Source organism: Oncorhynchus masou, chromosome 33 (genome assembly GCF_036934945.1).
Source record: "Oncorhynchus masou masou isolate Uvic2021 chromosome 33, UVic_Omas_1.1, whole genome shotgun sequence".
In the NCBI taxonomy this organism is placed as follows: Eukaryota; Metazoa; Chordata; class Actinopteri; order Salmoniformes; family Salmonidae; genus Oncorhynchus; species Oncorhynchus masou.
The window spans coordinates 8,782,043-8,802,299 of NC_088244.1; the positions used below are offsets into that span (position 1 = coordinate 8,782,043).

Consider the following 20,257-nt stretch of genomic DNA (forward strand, 5'->3'; position numbering starts at 1 on the left):
ATCCATACTATGGCCAATAAGCATACTAACTATATCCATACTAACTATATCCATACTATGACCAATAAGCATACTAACTATATCCATACTAACTATATCCATACTAACTATATCCATACTAACTATATCCATACTATGACCAATAAGCATACTGACTATATCCATACTAACTATATCCATACTATGACCAATAAGCATACTAACTATATCCATACTAACTATATCCATACTAACTATATCCATACTATGACCAATAAGCATACTAACTATATCCATACTATGACCAATAAGCATACTAACTATATCCATACTAACTATATCCATACTAACTATATCCATACTAACTATATCCATACCAACTATATCCATACTATGGCCAATAAGCATACTAACTATATCCATACTAACTATATCCATACTATGACCAATAAGCATACTAACTATATCCATACTAACTATATCCATACTAACTATATCCATACTATGACCAATAAGCATACTGACTATATCCATACTATGACCAATAAGCATACTAACTATATCCATACTAACTATATCCATACTAACTATATCTATACTATGACCAATAAGCATACTAACTATATCCATACTAACTATATCCATACTAACTATATCCATACTATGACCAATAAGCATACTAACTATATCCATACTAACTATATCCATACTGACTATATCCATACTATGACCAATAAGCATACTAACTATATCCATACTATGACCAATAAGCATACTAACTATATCCATACTAACTATATCCATACTGACTATATCCATACTATGACCAATAAGCATACTAACTATATCCATACTATGACCAATAAGCATACTAACTATATCCATACTAACTATATCCATACTAACTATATCCATACTATGACCAATAAGCATTCTAACTATATCCATACTATGACGAATAAGCATACTAACTATATCCATACTAACTATATCCATACTATGACCAATAAGCATACTAACTATATCCATACTATGACCAGTAAGCATTCTAACTATATCCATACTATGACGAATAAGCATACTAACTATATCCATACTAACTATATCCATACTATGACCAATAAGCATACTAACTATATCCATACTATGACCAATAAGCATACTAACTATATCCATACTATGACCAATAAGCATACTAACTATATCCATACTAACTATATCCATACTATGACCAATAAGCATACTAACTATATCCATACTATGACCAATAAGCATACTAACTATATCCATACTAACTATATCCATACTATGACCAATAAGCATACTAACTATATCCATACTATGACCAATAAGCATACTAACTATATCCATACTAACTATATCCATACTATGACCAATAAGCATACTAACTATATCCATACTAACTATATCCATACTATGACCAATAAGCATACTAACTATATCCATACTAACTATATCCATACTATGACTAATAAGCATACTAACTATATCCATACTATGACCAATAAGCATACTAACTATATCCATACTAACTATATCCATACTATGACCAATAAGCATACTAACTATATCCATACTATGACCAATAAGCATACTAACTATATCCATACTAACTATATCCATACTATGACCAATAAGCATACTAACTATATCCATACTAACTATATCCATACTATGACTAATAAGCATACTAACTATATCCATACTAACTATATCCATACTATGACTAAGCATACTAACTATATCCATACTAACTATATCCATACTAACTATATCCATACTAACTATATCCATACTAACTATATCCATACTATGACTAATGAGCATACTAACTATATCCATACTATGGCCAATAAGCATATTAACTATATCCATACTATGGCCAATAAGCATACTAACTATATCCATACTATGACCAATAAGCATACTAACTATATCCATACTATGACCAATAAGCATACTAACTATATCCATACTATGACCAATAAGCATATTAACTATATCCATACTAACTATATCCATACTATGACCAATAAGCATATTAACTATATCCATACTATGACCAACAAGCATATTAACTACATCCATACTATGACCAATAAGCATACTAACTATATCCATACTAACTATATCCATACTATGACTAATAGGCATACTAACTATATCCATACTAACTATATCCATACTATGACCAATAAGCATACTAACTATATCCATACTATGACCAATAAGCATATTAACTATATCCATATTAACTATATCCATACTATGACCAATAAGCATACTAACTATATCCATATTAACTATATCCATACTAACTATATCCATACTATGGCCAATAAGCATACTAACTATATCCATACTAACTATATCCATACTATGACCAATAAGCATACTAACTATATCCATACTATGACCAATAAGCATACTAACTATATCCATACTGACTATATCCATACTATGACCAATAAGCATACTGACTATATCCATACTATGACCAATAAGCATACTAACTATATCCATACTGACTATATCCATACTATGACCAATAAGCATACTGACTATATCCATACTATGACCAATAAGCATACTAACTATATCCATACTAACTATATCCATACTATGACCAATAAGCATACTAACTATATCCATACTATGACCAATAAGCATACTAACTATATCCATACTATGACCAATAAGCATACTAACTATATCCATACTGACTATATCCATACTATGACCAATAAGCATACTGACTATATCCATACTATGACCAATAAGCATACTAACTATATCCATACTGACTATATCCATACTATGACCAATAAGCATACTGACTATATCCATACTATGACCAATAAGCATACTAACTATATCCATACTAACTATATCCATACTATGACCAATAAGCATACTAACTATATCCATACTAACTATATCCATACTAACTATATCCATACTAACTATATCCATACTATGGCCAATAAGCATACTAACTATATCCATACTAACTATATCCATACTATAACCAATAAGCATACTAACTATATCCATACTAACTATATCCATACTAACTATATCCATACTATGACTAATAAGCATATTAACTATATCCATACTAACTATATCCATACTAACTATATCCATACTATGACCAATAAGCATACTAACTATATCCATACTATGACTAATAAGCATACTAACTATATCCATACTATGAACAATAAGCATACTAACTATATCCATACTATGACCAATAAGCATATTAACTATATCCATACTAACTATATCCATACTAACTATATCCATACTAACTATATCCATACTAACTATATCCATACTATGACCAATAAGCATACTAACTATATCCATACTATGGCCAATAAGCATACTAACTATATCCATACTAACTATATCCATACTATGACCAATAAGCATACTAACTATATCCATACTAACTATATCCATACTAACTATATCCATACTAACTATATCCATACTATGACCAATAAGCATACTGACTAAATCCATACTAACTATATCCATACTATGACCAATAAGCATACTAACTATATCCATACTAACTATATCCATACTAACTATATCCATACTATGACCAATAAGCATACTAACTATATCCATACTATGACCAATAAGCATACTAACTATATCCATACTAACTATATCCATACTAACTATATCCATACTAACTATATCCATACCAACTATATCCATACTATGGCCAATAAGCATACTAACTATATCCATACTAACTATATCCATACTATGACCAATAAGCATACTAACTATATCCATACTATGACCAATAAGCATACTGACTATATCCATACTATGACCAATAAGCATACTAACTATATCCATACTAACTATATCCATACTAACTATATCTATACTATGACCAATAAGCATACTAACTATATCCATACTAACTATATCCATACTAACTATATCCATACTATGACCAATAAGCATACTAACTATATCCATACTAACTATATCCATACTGACTATATCCATACTATGACCAATAAGCATACTAACTATATCCATACTATATCCATACTATGACCAATAAGCATTCTAACTATATCCATACTATGACGAATAAGCATACTAACTATATCCATACTAACTATATCCATACTATGACCAATAAGCATACTAACTATATCCATACTATGACCAGTAAGCATTCTAACTATATCCATACTATGACGAATAAGCATACTAACTATATCCATACTAACTATATCCATACTATGACCAATAAGCATACTAACTATATCCATACTATGACCAATAAGCATACTAACTATATCCATACTAACTATATCCATACTATGACCAATAAGCATACTAACTATATCCATACTATGACCAATAAGCATACTAACTATATCCATACTAACTATATCCATACTATGACCAATAAGCATACTAACTATATCCATACTAACTATATCCATACTATGACCAATAAGCATACTAACTATATCCATACTAACTATATCCATACTATGACCAATAAGCATACTAACTATATCCATACTAACTATATCCATACTATGACTAATAAGCATACTAACTATATCCATACTAACTATATCCATACTATGACTAAGCATACTAACTATATCCATACTAACTATATCCATACTAACTATATCCATACTATGACCAATAAGCATACTAACTATATCCATACTATGACCAATAAGCATACTAACTATATCCATACTAACTATATCCATACTATGACCAATAAGCATACTAACTATATCCATACTAACTATATCCATACTATGACCAATAAGCATACTAACTATATCCATACTATGACCAATAAGCATACTAACTATATCCATACTAACTATATCCATACTATGACCAATAAGCATACTAACTATATCCATACTATGACCAATAAGCATACTAACTATATCCATACTAACTATATCCATACTATGACTAAGCATACTAACTATATCCATACTAACTATATCCATACTAACTATATCCATACTATGACTAATAAGCATACTAACTATATCCATACTATGACCAATAAGCATACTAACTATATCCATACTATATCCATACTATGACCAATAAGCATATTAACTATATCCATACTAACTATATCCATACTATGACCAATAAGCATATTAACTATATCCATACTATGACCAACAAGCATATTAACTATATCCATACTATGACCAATAAGCATACTAACTATATCCATACTAACTATATCCATACTATGACCAATAAGCATACTAACTATATCCATACTATGACCAATAAGCATACTAACTATATCCATACTATGACCAATAAGCATACTAACTATATCCATACTGACTATATCCATACTATGACCAATAAGCATACTGACTATATCCATACTATGACCAATAAGCATACTAACTATATCCATACTGACTATATCCATACTATGACCAATAAGCATACTGACTATATCCATACTATGACCAATAAGCATACTAACTATATCCATACTAACTATATCCATACTATGACCAATAAGCATACTAACTATATCCATACTAACTATATCCATACTAACTATATCCATACTAACTATATCCATACTATGGCCAATAAGCATACTAACTATATCCATACTAACTATATCCATACTATAACCAATAAGCATACTAACTATATCCATACTAACTATATCCATACTAACTATATCCATACTATGACTAATAAGCATATTAACTATATCCATACTAACTATATCCATACTAACTATATCCATACTATGACCAATAAGCATACTAACTATATCCATACTATGACTAATAAGCATACTAACTATATCCATACTATGAACAATAAGCATACTAACTATATCCATACTATGACCAATAAGCATATTAACTATATCCATACTAACTATATCCATACTAACTATATCCATACTAACTATATCCATACTAACTATATCCATACTATGACCAATAAGCATACTAACTATATCCATACTATGGCCAATAAGCATACTAACTATATCCATACTAACTATATCCATACTATGACCAATAAGCATACTAACTATATCCATACTAACTATATCCATACTAACTATATCCATACTAACTATATCCATACTATGACCAATAAGCATACTGACTAAATCCATACTAACTATATCCATACTATGACCAATAAGCATACTAACTATATCCATACTAACTATATCCATACTAACTATATCCATACTATGACCAATAAGCATACTAACTATATCCATACTATGACCAATAAGCATACTAACTATATCCATACTAACTATATCCATACTAACTATATCCATACTAACTATATCCATACTAACTATATCCATACTATAACCAATAAGCATACTAACTATATCCATACTAACTATATCCATACTAACTATATCCATACTATGACTAATAAGCATATTAACTATATCCATACTAACTATATCCATACTAACTATATCCATACTATGACCAATAAGCATACTAACTATATCCATACTATGACTAATAAGCATACTAACTATATCCATACTATGAACAATAAGCATACTAACTATATCCATACTATGACCAATAAGCATACTAACTATATCCATACTAACTATATCCATACTAACTATATCCATACTAACTATATCCATACTAACTATATCCATACTATGACCAATAAGCATACTAACTATATCCATACTATGGCCAATAAGCATACTAACTATATCCATACTAACTATATCCATACTATGACCAATAAGCATACTAACTATATCCATACTAACTATATCCATACTAACTATATCCATACTAACTATATCCATACTATGACCAATAAGCATACTGACTAAATCCATACTAACTATATCCATACTATGACCAATAAGCATACTAACTATATCCATACTAACTATATCCATACTAACTATATCCATACTATGACCAATAAGCATACTAACTATATCCATACTATGACCAATAAGCATACTAACTATATCCATACTAACTATATCCATACTAACTATATCCATACTAACTATATCCATACCAACTATATCCATACTATGGCCAATAAGCATACTAACTATATCCATACTAACTATATCCATACTATGACCAATAAGCATACTAACTATATCCATACTATGACCAATAAGCATACTGACTATATCCATACTATGACCAATAAGCATACTAACTATATCCATACTAACTATATCCATACTAACTATATCTATACTATGACCAATAAGCATACTAACTATATCCATACTAACTATATCCATACTAACTATATCCATACTATGACCAATAAGCATACTAACTATATCCATACTAACTATATCCATACTGACTATATCCATACTATGACCAATAAGCATACTAACTATATCCATACTATATCCATACTATGACCAATAAGCATTCTAACTATATCCATACTATGACGAATAAGCATACTAACTATATCCATACTAACTATATCCATACTATGACCAATAAGCATACTAACTATATCCATACTATGACCAGTAAGCATTCTAACTATATCCATACTATGACGAATAAGCATACTAACTATATCCATACTAACTATATCCATACTATGACCAATAAGCATACTAACTATATCCATACTATGACCAATAAGCATACTAACTATATCCATACTAACTATATCCATACTATGACCAATAAGCATACTAACTATATCCATACTATGACCAATAAGCATACTAACTATATCCATACTAACTATATCCATACTATGACCAATAAGCATACTAACTATATCCATACTAACTATATCCATACTATGACCAATAAGCATACTAACTATATCCATACTAACTATATCCATACTATGACCAATAAGCATACTAACTATATCCATACTAACTATATCCATACTATGACTAATAAGCATACTAACTATATCCATACTAACTATATCCATACTATGACTAAGCATACTAACTATATCCATACTAACTATATCCATACTAACTATATCCATACTATGACCAATAAGCATACTAACTATATCCATACTATGACCAATAAGCATACTAACTATATCCATACTAACTATATCCATACTATGACCAATAAGCATACTAACTATATCCATACTAACTATATCCATACTATGACCAATAAGCATACTAACTATATCCATACTATGACCAATAAGCATACTAACTATATCCATACTAACTATATCCATACTATGACCAATAAGCATACTAACTATATCCATACTATGACCAATAAGCATACTAACTATATCCATACTAACTATATCCATACTATGACTAAGCATACTAACTATATCCATACTAACTATATCCATACTAACTATATCCATACTATGACTAATAAGCATACTAACTATATCCATACTATGACCAATAAGCATACTAACTATATCCATACTATATCCATACTATGACCAATAAGCATATTAACTATATCCATACTAACTATATCCATACTATGACCAATAAGCATATTAACTATATCCATACTATGACCAACAAGCATATTAACTATATCCATACTATGACCAATAAGCATACTAACTATATCCATACTAACTATATCCATACTATGACCAATAAGCATACTAACTATATCCATACTAACTATATCCATACTATGACTAATAGGCATACTAACTATATCCATACTAACTATATCCATACTATGACCAATAAGCATACTAACTATATCCATACTATGACCAATAAGCATATTAACTATATCCATATTAACTATATCCATACTATGACCAATAAGCATACTAACTATATCCATATTAACTATATCCATACTAACTATATCCATACTATGGCCAATAAGCATACTAACTATATCCATACTATGACCAATAAGCATACTAACTATATCCATACTATGACCAATAAGCATACTAACTATATCCATACTATGACCAATAAGCATACTAACTATATCCATACTATGACCAATAAGCATACTAACTATATCCATACTGACTATATCCATACTATGACCAATAAGCATACTGACTATATCCATACTATGACCAATAAGCATACTAACTATATCCATACTGACTATATCCATACTATGACCAATAAGCATACTGACTATATCCATACTATGACCAATAAGCATACTAACTATATCCATACTAACTATATCCATACTATGGCCAATAAGCATATTAACTATATCCATACTAACTATATCCATACTAACTATATCCATACTATGGCCAATAAGCATACTAACTATATCCATACTAACTATATCCATACTATAACCAATAAGCATACTAACTATATCCATACTAACTATATCCATACTATGACCAATAAGCATACTAACTATATCCATATTAACTATATCCATACTAACTATATCCATACTATGGCCAATAAGCATACTAACTATATCCATACTAACTATATCCATACTATGACCAATAAGCATACTAACTATATCCATACTATGACCAATAAGCATACTAACTATATCCATACTATGACCAATAAGCATACTAACTATATCCATACTATGACCAATAAGCATACTAACTATATCCATACTGACTATATCCATACTATGACCAATAAGCATACTGACTATATCCATACTATGACCAATAAGCATACTAACTATATCCATACTGACTATATCCATACTATGACCAATAAGCATACTGACTATATCCATACTATGACCAATAAGCATACTAACTATATCCATACTAACTATATCCATACTATGGCCAATAAGCATATTAACTATATCCATACTAACTATATCCATACTGACTATATCCATACTATGACCAATAAGCATACTGACTATATCCATACTATGACCAATAAGCATACTAACTATATCCATACTAACTATATCCATACTATGACCAATAAGCATACTAACTATATCCATACTAACTATATCCATACTAACTATATCCATACTAACTATATCCATACTAACTATATCCATACTATGGCCAATAAGCATACTAACTATATCCATACTAACTATATCCATACTAACTATATCCATACTATGACTAATAAGCATATTAACTATATCCATACTAACTATATCCATACTAACTATATCCATACTATGACCAATAAGCATACTAACTATATCCATACTATGACTAATAAGCATACTAACTATATCCATACTATGAACAATAAGCATACTAACTATATCCATACTATGACCAATAAGCATATTAACTATATCCATACTAACTATATCCATACTAACTATATCCATACTAACTATATCCATACTAACTATATCCATACTATGACCAATAAGCATACTAACTATATCCATACTATGGCCAATAAGCATACTAACTATATCCATACTAACTATATCCATACTATGACCAATAAGCATACTAACTATATCCATACTAACTATATCCATACTAACTATATCCATACTAACTATATCCATACTATGACCAATAAGCATACTGACTAAATCCATACTAACTATATCCATACTATGACCAATAAGCATACTAACTATATCCATACTAACTATATCCATACTAACTATATCCATACTATGACCAATAAGCATACTAACTATATCCATACTATGACCAATAAGCATACTAACTATATCCATACTAACTATATCCATACTAACTATATCCATACCAACTATATCCATACCAACTATATCCATACTATGGCCAATAAGCATACTAACTATATCCATACTAACTATATCCATACTATGACCAATAAGCATACTAACTATATCCATACTATGACCAATAAGCATACTGACTATATCCATACTATGACCAATAAGCATACTAACTATATCCATACTAACTATATCCATACTAACTATATCTATACTATGACCAATAAGCATACTAACTATATCCATACTAACTATATCCATACTAACTATATCCATACTATGACCAATAAGCATACTAACTATATCCATACTAACTATATCCATACTGACTATATCCATACTATGACCAATAAGCATACTAACTATATCCATACTATATCCATACTATGACCAATAAGCATTCTAACTATATCCATACTATGACGAATAAGCATACTAACTATATCCATACTAACTATATCCATACTATGACCAATAAGCATACTAACTATATCCATACTATGACCAGTAAGCATTCTAACTATATCCATACTATGACGAATAAGCATACTAACTATATCCATACTAACTATATCCATACTATGACCAATAAGCATACTAACTATATCCATACTATGACCAATAAGCATACTAACTATATCCATACTAACTATATCCATACTATGACCAATAAGCATACTAACTATATCCATACTATGACCAATAAGCATACTAACTATATCCATACTAACTATATCCATACTATGACCAATAAGCATACTAACTATATCCATACTAACTATATCCATACTATGACCAATAAGCATACTAACTATATCCATACTAACTATATCCATACTATGACCAATAAGCATACTAACTATATCCATACTAACTATATCCATACTATGACTAATAAGCATACTAACTATATCCATACTAACTATATCCATACTATGACTAAGCATACTAACTATATCCATACTAACTATATCCATACTAACTATATCCATACTATGACCAATAAGCATACTAACTATATCCATACTATGACCAATAAGCATACTAACTATATCCATACTAACTATATCCATACTATGACCAATAAGCATACTAACTATATCCATACTAACTATATCCATACTATGACCAATAAGCATACTAACTATATCCATACTATGACCAATAAGCATACTAACTATATCCATACTAACTATATCCATACTATGACCAATAAGCATACTAACTATATCCATACTATGACCAATAAGCATACTAACTATATCCATACTAACTATATCCATACTATGACTAAGCATACTAACTATATCCATACTAACTATATCCATACTAACTATATCCATACTATGACTAATAAGCATACTAACTATATCCATACTATGACCAATAAGCATACTAACTATATCCATACTATATCCATACTATGACCAATAAGCATATTAACTATATCCATACTAACTATATCCATACTATGACCAATAAGCATATTAACTATATCCATACTATGACCAACAAGCATATTAACTATATCCATACTATGACCAATAAGCATACTAACTATATCCATACTAACTATATCCATACTATGACCAATAAGCATACTAACTATATCCATACTAACTATATCCATACTATGACTAATAGGCATACTAACTATATCCATACTAACTATATCCATACTATGACCAATAAGCATACTAACTATATCCATACTATGACCAATAAGCATATTAACTATATCCATATTAACTATATCCATACTATGACCAATAAGCATACTAACTATATCCATATTAACTATATCCATACTAACTATATCCATACTATGGCCAATAAGCATACTAACTATATCCATACTATGACCAATAAGCATACTAACTATATCCATACTATGACCAATAAGCATACTAACTATATCCATACTATGACCAATAAGCATACTAACTATATCCATACTATGACCAATAAGCATACTAACTATATCCATACTGACTATATCCATACTATGACCAATAAGCATACTGACTATATCCATACTATGACCAATAAGCATACTAACTATATCCATACTGACTATATCCATACTATGACCAATAAGCATACTGACTATATCCATACTATGACCAATAAGCATACTAACTATATCCATACTAACTATATCCATACTATGGCCAATAAGCATATTAACTATATCCATACTAACTATATCCATACTAACTATATCCATACTATGGCCAATAAGCATACTAACTATATCCATACTAACTATATCCATACTATAACCAATAAGCATACTAACTATATCCATACTAACTATATCCATACTATGACCAATAAGCATACTAACTATATCCATATTAACTATATCCATACTAACTATATCCATACTATGGCCAATAAGCATACTAACTATATCCATACTAACTATATCCATACTATGACCAATAAGCATACTAACTATATCCATACTATGACCAATAAGCATACTAACTATATCCATACTATGACCAATAAGCATACTAACTATATCCATACTATGACCAATAAGCATACTAACTATATCCATACTGACTATATCCATACTATGACCAATAAGCATACTGACTATATCCATACTATGACCAATAAGCATACTAACTATATCCATACTGACTATATCCATACTATGACCAATAAGCATACTGACTATATCCATACTATGACCAATAAGCATACTAACTATATCCATACTAACTATATCCATACTATGGCCAATAAGCATATTAACTATATCCATACTAACTATATCCATACTAACTATATCCATACTATGGCCAATAAGCATACTAACTATATCCATACTAACTATATCCATACTATAACCAATAAGCATACTAACTATATCCATACTAACTATATCCATACTATGACCAATAAGCATACTGACTATATCCATACTATGACCAATAAGCATACTAACTATATCCATACTATGACTAATAAGCATATTAACTATATCCATATTAACTATATCCATACTAACTATATCCATACTAACTATATCCATACTATGACCAATAAGCATACTAACTATATCCATACTATGACCAATAAGCATACTAACTATATCCATACTAACTATATCCATACTATGACTAATAAGCATACTATATACTCAATTCACGTCACAAATAGTAAGGTGAGTATGAGTATTCAAACACATCTCTGGTCTCTCACCTGTCCACAGCCACCACTACACTCTGAGAACTGGTTTCTCCCACTGACTCCTGGATATGAGCCATCTGCCTCCGGTCTGGACCTCCAACCAGGGTCCCTGCAACAGGAAACACATTTAACACATCAGTCACCCTATCCCCCTACATAGTGCACTACTTTTGATCATGGTCCATAGGTTGTTTTTTTTTAACCTTTATTTTACTAGGCAAGTCAGTTAAGAACAACTTCTTATTTTCAATGACGGCCTAGGAACAGTGGGTTAACTGCCTGTTCTGTTCGTCAGCTCGGGGATTCGAACTTGCAACCTTTCGATTACTAGTCCAACGCTCTAACCACTAGGCTACCCTGCCGCCCATAGATCCCTGGTCAAAAGTAGTGCACTATTATAGGGAATAGGGTGCACTTTGGGACACAAATGCTGTCTTCAAACACCATTTACACAGTCAATGTCCTTGATGTTCAAGAGCCCTGTGAGCCTTACCCAGTCCCAGGGGCATGAACTCCTCTCCCCCGGTGGGGAAGCCCTTGATGCCGGCCTGGCTATCCCGAGCCACTCCAGAGATGTAGCGTGTCTTCACCCCTGTGCCAATCAGCTGGGCCAACTCCAGCTGGCTAATACACCGCAGGATCTGCAGAGAGAGGGTTAGGGCCCTCTTGATCTGTTTAAAATGTCTCTACCAAGTGCTACACTATATAATATGGGTTGGATTCCTGACTAACAGAAGAGATGAGAGGCAGGGTTAGAAATGGGAAGGCCAGGTGCTATCTGGGAGAAGCCCTCTGACCTACCTCGTGCCAAGAGTTGCCCAGGTAGTTTCCGTCTGTGTGGGCCACAGTGATAAGGGTCTTGATGGTGTCGATGTTCTTCTGCTTCATCTCAGTGATGCTGGAGCTGGCTGTGAGCAGGGTGAACCGAGCCAAGGCTTGGACATACGCATCCCTCTCCAACTGCACAGAGAGCCACAGACAGACGGGTAATTCATGTCAAAGGTGAACATAAAAGACAAAACTGTCTCTTCTAGGTTATATAAGTTCATGTTAAGTCTAGAACTATGTTTGATGGGGGGGGGTATTTGGAAAGTAACGTGTATAAGGCTGCGTTTACACAAGCAGTCCACGACTTGGCAAAAGAGCCGATCTGATTGGTAAAAAAATAAATATTAGTGGGTAAAAGATCAGAATTAGGCCGCCTGTGTAAACACAGCCTAAGGTTGTTACATTAGATGTTTAAGAAGCGAAGGTCTAGCTGTGTAGCCAGGGGAGACAACTAACCTGCATACTGAAGATGCATGCAATCCTGACAGCACAGCGGATCCCCTCCAGACACAGAGAGGCCACCTCCTGGTCGTCACAGTCCTGTAGGCCCACGCTGAAAGCTGCCAGGAGAGGGGTCCACGCCAGCTGAAATACACAGGCAGGTAGAGCACACAGGCTTGAATCCTTTTACTTTGTAAAGAACATCGGTCACACACACACACACACACACACACACACACACACACACAGGGTGAAGTCATCTTCTGGCACAGGTGATAAGTCTGGGCTTCTGCATCTAAACTTCTTGCTCATCTACTCATAGCGGTGCCAGAGAAAGGCACAGAGCATTATCAAGGACCTCACAACTCCCAGCTGTTCTCTCCCTTACCGTCAGGTAGACATGAGGTCTGATAGAAACTGTTTCTGAGCCTGTTGGTATCTACAAGCCATCAGAATGCTGAACACTTCAACTGAACTGACCACCTGCTCTGATTCTCCACACCTTAGTACACATGCATTCACGCTCAAGGTCCGAAACGACATCATAACCGCCATCGATAAGAGACATTACTGTGCAGCCATATTCTTTCGACCTGGCTAAGGATTTCGACTCTGTCAATCACCCCATTCTCATCGGGCAGACTCAATAGCCTTGGTTTCTCAAATGACTGCCTCGCCTGGTTCACCAACTACTTCGCCGATAGAGTTCAGTAAGTCAAATCGGAGGGCCTGTTGCCCTGTCATGGAAATTGCAAGATTGTTATAATGCTTGTATTGCATTATAATGGTTGTTTTAGATTATAATGGTTGTTTTATTCAACAGAATAGAGTATTCTGTTAACTATTGTGTGTGTGTTCTACTGAGGATGGGCCTCTGAGATAACACTGACAGAGGAGATTTACAATGTTTTTGGGTGATAAAACCTAAAGAGCATGAGGTAATGGTTCTGTTCTATACTGTATCAGGGAGAGACGGTTCCATTTTGGAGTAGGAGGACCAGACACTGGTCTCTATACAATGAAAACTGTTGACACAGCAGTTGCTGTCTGCTATGTATTATAGATATCTTTCATACATGGTCACAAGGTTAAGATTTGTATCTGTTGTTCGTCATGTAGGTTGAGAGGGGTGTATCTTGGCTAAAAAAGATCTTTGTACATTTGTTTTAATCACTCTCAACAGTTCATTAGCAATGGTGCATCGTTGAAAGTCATCGCTATTGCAAAGCTCTTATTATTAAAGATGTAGTTTAAGTATAACTCTGACTCGTGTGTTAAGTTTGTCTCTCATTTGATAAGACAGAAATTCACCACCACAGTCCGGACCTCTGGCAGTCTATGGGGGTGCCACGGGTCAATTCTCTGGCCGACTCTGTTCTCTGTAAATATAAATGATGTTGCTCTCACTGCTGGTGATTCTCTGATCCACCTCTACGCAGACGACACCATTCTGTATACCTCTGGCCCTTCTTTGGACACGGTGTTAACTAACCTCCAGATGAGCTTCAATGCCATACAACCCTCCTTCTGTGGCCTCCAACTGCTCTTAAATGCAAGTAAAACTAAGAGCATGCTCTTCAACTGATCTCCTTCCAGACTCACATTAAGCATCTCCAATTCAAAGTTAAATCTAGAATTGGCTTCCTATTTTGCAACAAAGCATCATTCACTCATGCTGGCAAACATACCCTCGTAAAACTGACTATCCTACCAATCCTCGACGATGTCATTTACAAAATAGCCTCCAATACCCTACTCAATAAATTGGATGCAGTCTATCACAGTGCCATCCATTTTGTCATCAAAGCCCCATATACCACCCATCACTGCGACCTGTTTGCTCTCGTTGCCTGGACCTCGTTTCATATTCGTCGCCAAACCCACTGGCTCCAGGTCATCTACAAGTCTCTGCTAGGTAAAGCCCCGCCTTATCTCAGCTCACTGGTCACCATAGCAGCACCCACCCGTAGCACGCGCTCCAGCAGGTATCTCACTGGTCAAAGCCAAAATAAATCAATTGAGTTGCACACATTGCCCTCCCCCTTCTGCCCTCAGAACAGCCTCAGTTCGTCGGGGCATGGACTCTACAAGGTGTTGACAACGTTCCACAGGGATGCTGTCCCATGTTGAGTCCAATGCTTCCCACAGTTGCGTAAAGTTGGCTGGATGTCCTTTGGGTGGTGGACCATTCTTGATACACACGTGAAACTGTTGAGCGTGGAAAAACCCAGCAGCGTTACAGTTCTTGATAAACTGATGCGCCTGGCACCTACCACCAAACCCCGTTCAAGGGCACTTAAAATCTTTTGTCTTGCCCATTCACCCTTAATGGCAAACACACAATCCATCTCTCAATTGTCTCAAGGCTTAAAAATCCTTCTTTAACCAGTCTCCTCCTCTTCATCAACAGTGATTGAAGTGGATTTAACAAGAGACAGCAAAAAGGAATCATAGCTTTCAACTGGTCAAGCTGTGTCATGGAAAGAGCAGGTGTTCCTAATGTTTTGTACACTCAGTACATTCCTGCTACACACCACAACTGTTGCTACCAGACTTATAAAACTGTTCAGTTTATACACTGACCCCCCATTCACCAAAACATGTGGAAATATTGAGATAAATTGTGCCTTTCTGTATTACACATATGCAAAAAAATAATAATAATAAAAAAAATATATATATATATATATATATATATTCTGCCATCGTGTTCTTATCTACAGGGTAGCCTAGTGGTTAGAGGGTTGGACTAGTAACAGGAAGGTTGCAAGTTCAAATCCCCAAGCTGACAAGGTACATATGTCACTCTGCCCCTGAACAGGCAGTTAACCCACTGTTCCTAGGCCGTCATTGAAAATAAGAATTTGTTCTTAACTGACTTGCCTAGTTAAATAAAGGTAAAAAAATAAAATAAATAAAAATAATATTTGTTCATGTATTGTCGAGAAGGAACCTGCAAGTAAGCATTTCATTGGACGATGTATACCATGTGTATCTCCTACATACGACTAACTAAAACATTCAACTCTTTATTAAAGATGTAACTCTTTGGGGTTTTAGGCTGGGTATCTGTAAAGCACTTGGTGACAGCTGCTGATGTAAAAAAAAAAAAAAAAAAGGGTCTTTATAAAATACATGTGGTTTGATTGAGGCTGGCGGTCTCTGCAGTACCTTGAACATGGGCCGGACGTGCTCCAGATGGGTGGCGCTGAAGAAGGGGGCCTGGGCGTGGCTTACAGCCTCCATCAGGGCCTTGGCTGTCTTCGCCATCTGTTCCATCTCAACGTCATACAGCAGACGACGCTGCTTCTCATTGGCTACGCCTGCAAAGAGAGACCACCCACATTTACATGACACTACAACATTCTATAACAGTCATGTTAGTACCCCATTAACATGCCACTACAACATTCTATAACAGTCATGTTAGAACCCCATTAACATGACACTACAACATTCTATAACAGCCATGTTAGAACCCCATTAACATGACACTACAACATTATATAACAGTCATGTTAGAACCCCATTAATATAACCAGGGGAATATTTAAAACAATAACTGAAAGTCTAGAATCAGTTGGCTCAACTCTAAATCTATGTCATACCCTGGCTCCTCTACTTACTGTGCTTGCTAGTCTTGGGTGTGATAGTGTGCTCCTTGCTGTCCTTCATGGCGATCTTCTTGCCAGCGATCTCATGGTATATGGAGGACAGGTACTCCTCAGGCAGGTCCTTACTGTCGTTGATGCCACGGTTCATTCTGATGTACTGTTCCTTGGTCATTTTGTTCTTCACCTGTAACGTAACACAATGGTGGGGTACCTCAGTTCATAAAAACAACTGGCCGTAAGTAGGTATGAACAGGCTAAATGACGGTCTGGTCAGGTTCTGGTGGTGGGTTCACAAAGGAAGGGTTGGGATTTCAAATCCCGGATGAGCAATGCATGGTAACTTTTTGGTCCTTTGTCGCTCAGTTGGTAAAGCATGTAACTCCAGGGTAGTGGGTTTGATTACCGGGACCGCCCATACGTAAAATGTATGTATAACTGACTAAGTCGCTTCGAATAAAAGTGTCTGCTGAACCTACTCATTCCAGGTAGTTGTTTTTTTTACATTGTAGAATAACTGTGAAGACATAAAAACGATGAAATAACACATGGAATCATGTAGTAACCAAAAAGTGTTAACAAATCAAAAATATATTTTATATTTGAAATCCGTCAAAGTAGCCTCACTTTTTTTGATGACAGCTTTGCACACTCTTGGCATTCTCTCAACCAGCTTCATGAGATAGTCACCTGGAATGCATTTCAATTAACAGGTGTGCCTGGAATGTATTTTTCTTAATGCGTTAGAGACAAAAAGTTGTGTTGTGAAGTCCATATGGCAAGAACAGCTCAAATAAGCAAAGAGAAACGACAGTTCATCATTACTTTAAGCTATGGGCAGTCAAAGCGGAAAATGTAAAATCACTTAAGTTTATTCAAGTGCAGTTGCAAAAACCATCAAGCGCTATGATGAAACTGCCAATCATGAGGACAGCCACATGAAAGGAAGACCCAGAGTTAACTCTGCTGCAGAGAATAAGTTCATAAGAGTTAACTGCACCTCAGAAATTGCAGCCCAAAGAAATGCTTCAGAGTTCAAGTAACAGACACATCAACTGTTCAGAGGAGACTGCGTGAATCAGGACTTCATTGTCAAATTGCTGCAAAGAAACCACTACTAAAGTACACCAATAAGAAGAAGGGACTCGTTTGGACCAAGAAACATGAGCAATGGACATTAGAGTCCAGATTTTTGGTTCCAACCGCTGTGTCTTTGTGAGATGCAGAGCAGGTGAACGAATGATCTCCACGTGTAGTTCCCACCATGAAGCATGGAGGAGGTGTGATGGTCTGGGAGTGCTTTGCTGGTGACACTGTCAGTAATTTAGTGCTGCATCAGATGACCTGGCCTTGACAATCACCCGACCTCAACCTAATTGAGAGGGTTTGGAATGAAGAGTGAAGGAAAAGCGTGGGAACTCCTTCAAGAGTGTTGGAAAA

General features: G+C 34.0%; 1 protein-coding gene across 4 annotated transcripts in view; it reads right to left on the minus strand.

The window, feature by feature from the left end:
• LOC135527778 (brefeldin A-inhibited guanine nucleotide-exchange protein 2-like) overlaps window positions 1-20,257 on the minus strand; it is a 57,517-nt gene that overhangs the window by 18,706 nt on the left and 18,554 nt on the right. For all 4 annotated transcript variants that reach the window (XM_064956336.1, XM_064956335.1, XM_064956334.1 and 1 more), the window contains exons 18-23: window positions 18,833-19,004; window positions 18,378-18,529; window positions 15,222-15,350; window positions 14,739-14,897; window positions 14,431-14,578; window positions 13,950-14,046 (exon numbers count right to left, since the gene is read on the minus strand). In XM_064956336.1, the coding sequence (XP_064812408.1) occupies window positions 13,950-14,046; window positions 14,431-14,578; window positions 14,739-14,897; window positions 15,222-15,350; window positions 18,378-18,529; window positions 18,833-19,004 (857 nt within the window). The remainder of the gene's footprint in view (window positions 1-13,949; window positions 14,047-14,430; window positions 14,579-14,738; window positions 14,898-15,221; window positions 15,351-18,377; window positions 18,530-18,832; window positions 19,005-20,257) is intronic.